Source organism: Cibotium barometz, unplaced genomic scaffold, assembly GCF_041138505.1.
Source record: "Cibotium barometz isolate CiBa-2024 unplaced genomic scaffold, ASM4113850v1 ctg512, whole genome shotgun sequence".
Classification (NCBI taxonomy): Eukaryota; Viridiplantae; Streptophyta; class Polypodiopsida; order Cyatheales; family Cibotiaceae; genus Cibotium; species Cibotium barometz.
In genome coordinates, this window is record NW_028229452.1 from 60,001 (window position 1) to 64,043 (window position 4,043).

The window sequence follows — 4,043 nt, forward strand, 5'->3', positions numbered from 1 at the left end:
AATACTGCCAGTCAATTGAAATTTGACATGCTTAGTAATTATTACTAAATTTCCAATGGCCATGTGTGGGCACTAAATGATGCATTTATGGCAATTAAGTTTGGTTGTTCCAGCAAATACTGCTGCATGTGAGCGCAGATTTTCTCGCCAAAATTTCATCAAAAGTACCTCAAGATCTGGCTTACAACTAGACACTTTGGATGCTTTGATGTTTCTATCTATTGATGCACGTGGGAGTTCTTTGATTGACTGGGACGATGTGTTTGATATTTGGGGTAAAGCAAAAAAGAGGAGAGCTATGCCATTAGAGTGATTTTTGGATTGCACAACTTTGATGATTGTTCAAATTTTCAGTCTTTTGTCCGAGGTTTATTGTGATCTAGTGGTTTTTTTTATATCTTTTGATGATTAGGGATTTTGCACTGGCAAGATATGCATGAATGTGATTTTAAAGAGAGCCGGTCCGTAGGTTATTCTCTATTTTATGTGTTCTTTTTATGGTATTTGTGTTGATATAAATTTACCTGCTGTCATTTGACAAGAACTTTTTTGTTGAAACCTGTCAAGCGAAAGGCGGGAAAAAAAATTGCCTGTCATAAAAAATTTCATAGGCACCCGTCAAATTTAGGCCCTGGGTGCATTAACATGGCTTCTTCTTCTGTGCAGCTAGTCTTGCTCTTGGTTGGGGGTTTGCTTGCAGCTCAATGCGTAAGTTTATTCACTCACTGATTTTCTGTAAAGAAATAAGGCGCGTTTGTATATCTAAACTTCTTGTATTGATCGTAAAAAGCAGACTTTGACGACGACGAAGAATGCATTAAGGAGGCGGCACCACTTCGTGCTGGTCCATGGAGCTTGGCCTGGGGCTTGGTGTTGGTATAGAGTGACTACGCTTCTAGAGCAGTCTGGAAACTCGGTCACCGCCATAGACCTGGCCTCCAACGGTATCAACAAAGCTCTCGCAGACGACATCACAACCGTCGCGCAGTACGCACAACCACTCACCGATTTCCTGGCTAATAATGTCACTGCAGCAGAAAAGGTGTGGCGCCACCTTTACGTTTTTAGCGGCACCTTAATTTCTGACCAGACGACCTAATTTGTACTTTTAAATCTTGTGGTTAATCTCTTTTCTTACATGTTTGAGACCTGCTTTTTAGGTGATTCTAGTAGGTCATAGCCTAGGGGGAAGCAGCATCTCTTATGCCATGGAACAATTCCCACAAAAGATATCCAAAGCAGTTTTCCTTGCTGCTTTCATGCCCTTCAACAATGAATCTTTCTTCCAGGCAGAAGTACAGAGTCCAGACTAAACCCTATACGTCCATTGATTAATTAATGGTGGTGAAATAAGCCAAATATGCTTTTAATGTAATGTGTTTTTGCTGACCACCAGGTACCTGTGACTCCTCTTGTACAAGCTGGGGCGTTGATTTTTAACTATGCCAATGCATCGTCCATGCAACCTACATCTGCATCGTTCAACCTAACACTAGCAAAAGCTTACTTTTACAATGAGAGCCCACTTGAGGTAAAATGCATTCAATTAAATCAATCTAATTAGAGACTATAATAATAACTACTCTAAGAAAGTACGAGCTAGTCATACTTGGTCAACGGTCGTTAAGGGGCGTTAGCCAAGATCGTGTAAGGTTATCTAGAGCTAAGTAGAGGTCCATTATAAGAGATTTAATAAAGATGCTAACTTATTTGCTCCATTTGCTCTTTTTTGTAGGATGCATATCTTGCATATACCTTATTGACCCCACTGCCTTTTTCCTTTGTGGGGGAGACCTTGAACCTAACATCATCTAATTATGGCAGCATCAAACGCTATTACATCAAGACGTCCGTCAATGACCATGTGCTGCCACCGAATATTCAAGATAACATAATCAACAACAACCCCCCATATCAAGTCTTTACACTAAATAACAGTGATCATTCTCCTTTCTTCTCTCAACATGTTGCTCTAGGGAACATGCTCATGAAAATAGCTCATGAAGGTCAAGGACCCTTTGTAAACATACATTAACCATGCATACATACCATGAGGGTGAGAAGCTATATTCTCTATATAACATTAACTGAAAGACGTGTCTCTCATGCTTTCTAGAAAATAAAACCAATTGGCCATCGTCAGTATTTTGTGCATGCGTCTCTATTCAACTCTCTCTCTCTCTCTCTCTCTCTCTCTCTCTCTCTCTCTCTCCCCCAACAAATACATAATTTAACAGGGAGTTTCTTACATTTGGAAGGTAATATTTCAAAAAAGATATATTCAGACTTCAAAGTCATTAGCATAATGAACAACATTCGAAATTGATTCAAACACACTTTAACATACAATGTAAAAAACTTTGATTAGAGTGTTAAAACGTCTAATTTTAATTTTAAAAAGAAAAATCAAAGTAACATTATATTTAAACATTCTACAAGAGTAGCAAAGTAGATTAAAAAAATAAAAGTTTTATAGATGCAAGGTTAAAATTTAATGGTGTTACGATAGTCTCAAATCATAAAAAAAACAATAGTCTAGCCTCAACATCAATATCATAATGAATCAAAACCCTTTGGTCTCTCATAGTGGTTGTCCCTTGGAGTGGGTGGTCAAATCCCTCTTAAACAATTAAATAAAAACATGAATAGTGAGTATTCTTTAGGATCATTAAGTTATCCAATTTTCCTATATGCTTCCTAACTTCTCTTTTTTTATTCTTCTTCTCAACAATATGCTTGAGAAGGCAAAGAAGCAAAGAAGGAAGTGTTCACACTCTCCTTGGCTAGTTATGGACCAAAATACATACCTGATGTAAAAGGTCCACATCCTACTCACCAAATTATGTGTGTGTGTGTGTGTGTGTGCTTGTGTGTGCTTGTGTGTGTAACACACAAACACACACACACACACACACACACACACACACACATATATATATGTTAATCATTGTTACGAGATATGTAAATAATACAGAATGATCAAAATCATGACATTAAATCAAATCAAGAAATCTTAGAATAATTAACTTACTAGAGCATTGTCCATAGCTCGGCTAATCATGCATGGTCCACATAAGTATTTCTCGCACTATTACGTCCTTTCTCCAAAATGCTTAGACACATCCCATAACGTGCGTAGCTCGTCAACTAATAGAGCCAAGTAGACGTCCATGTTCTTAACCTTATACTTCCTTAGAACTATCAAGGAAAGTAAAAGGTGCCCCTTCTTTATCGCTAAGCATGGTGGCAAGTTATAGTTCACTAGGCAAACGGTCCATATACTCCATTATGAATGTAAGATTCCTCCTTAGCTTGAATAATGAATAAACTTTCTTTCAATTCCCTGTAATCATTCCCTGTTTCTCAATACAAGAAAATATTGTTTTTTCTTGTTTTTGCCTAGAGAGATGAAAAATTCTAGAGAGAGATAATTTAATGTTGAGATATTTTTAGATATAAAAATTTTACAAATATCAAAAATATATTTTCCTGAAATAAAAATTCAAAATAAATTCTCTAAGGTGCAATAGGAATCAATTAAAAATGATTAATTAAGATTCCTATGGGCCAATAAGATTAATTCAAGTGTTGGGATGAGATAAATCCAATGAATAAACAAAAATACCCAAAAATGAGTAAATGCTCACATAAGATGAAGAGTTAACTGAGTACAAGGTTTATTAGTTAAAAATTATGAGATATTACTAAAAAAATGAGATATTTTGGAGGAATGATGAATTTTTGACACTTGGTAAGGAAGGGGAGACCTTTGAGGTAGGCGCCTCCTTCACATGTGTCTAAATTGGTCCAAATCTTGTCCAAATTCAGCCAAACTGAAGCTGGAAAATTCTAGAACTCAGCTAGACTCAGTTAGTGGCCTCCCTCACCTGTAAATAGACCCTCGTGCTTCTCATTGATAAATTCTCAAGTCAAAAATCAAACTCTATGCTAGTCAAGCTAGAGGTTAAAGAAATGGCTTTTTAATACTTATATGCTAATAAATTATGATAAACTTATGAATTAATTTCATAAATTGGATTTAG

At 36.4% G+C, this 4,043-nt stretch overlaps 1 protein-coding gene across 3 annotated transcripts in view; it reads left to right on the top strand.

Annotated features, from left to right (window-relative positions):
• The window catches only part of LOC147602529 (putative methylesterase 11, chloroplastic), a 2,345-nt gene extending 186 nt beyond the window's left edge, over positions 1-2,159 (top strand). The window contains exons 2-6 of one of the 3 annotated variants that reach the window (XM_086797924.1): positions 635-708; positions 794-1,042; positions 1,161-1,295; positions 1,397-1,531; positions 1,736-2,159. In XM_086797924.1, coding sequence (XP_086654050.1) covers positions 646-708; positions 794-1,042; positions 1,161-1,295; positions 1,397-1,531; positions 1,736-2,035 — 882 coding nt within the window. In that variant the 5' untranslated portion in view covers positions 635-645 and the 3' untranslated portion in view covers positions 2,036-2,159. The remainder of the gene's footprint in view (positions 1-634; positions 709-793; positions 1,043-1,160; positions 1,296-1,396; positions 1,532-1,735) is intronic. The other 2 variants (XM_086797925.1, XM_086797926.1) reach the window with 2 other exon arrangements.
• The last annotated feature ends 1,884 nt before the right edge of the window (positions 2,160-4,043 follow it).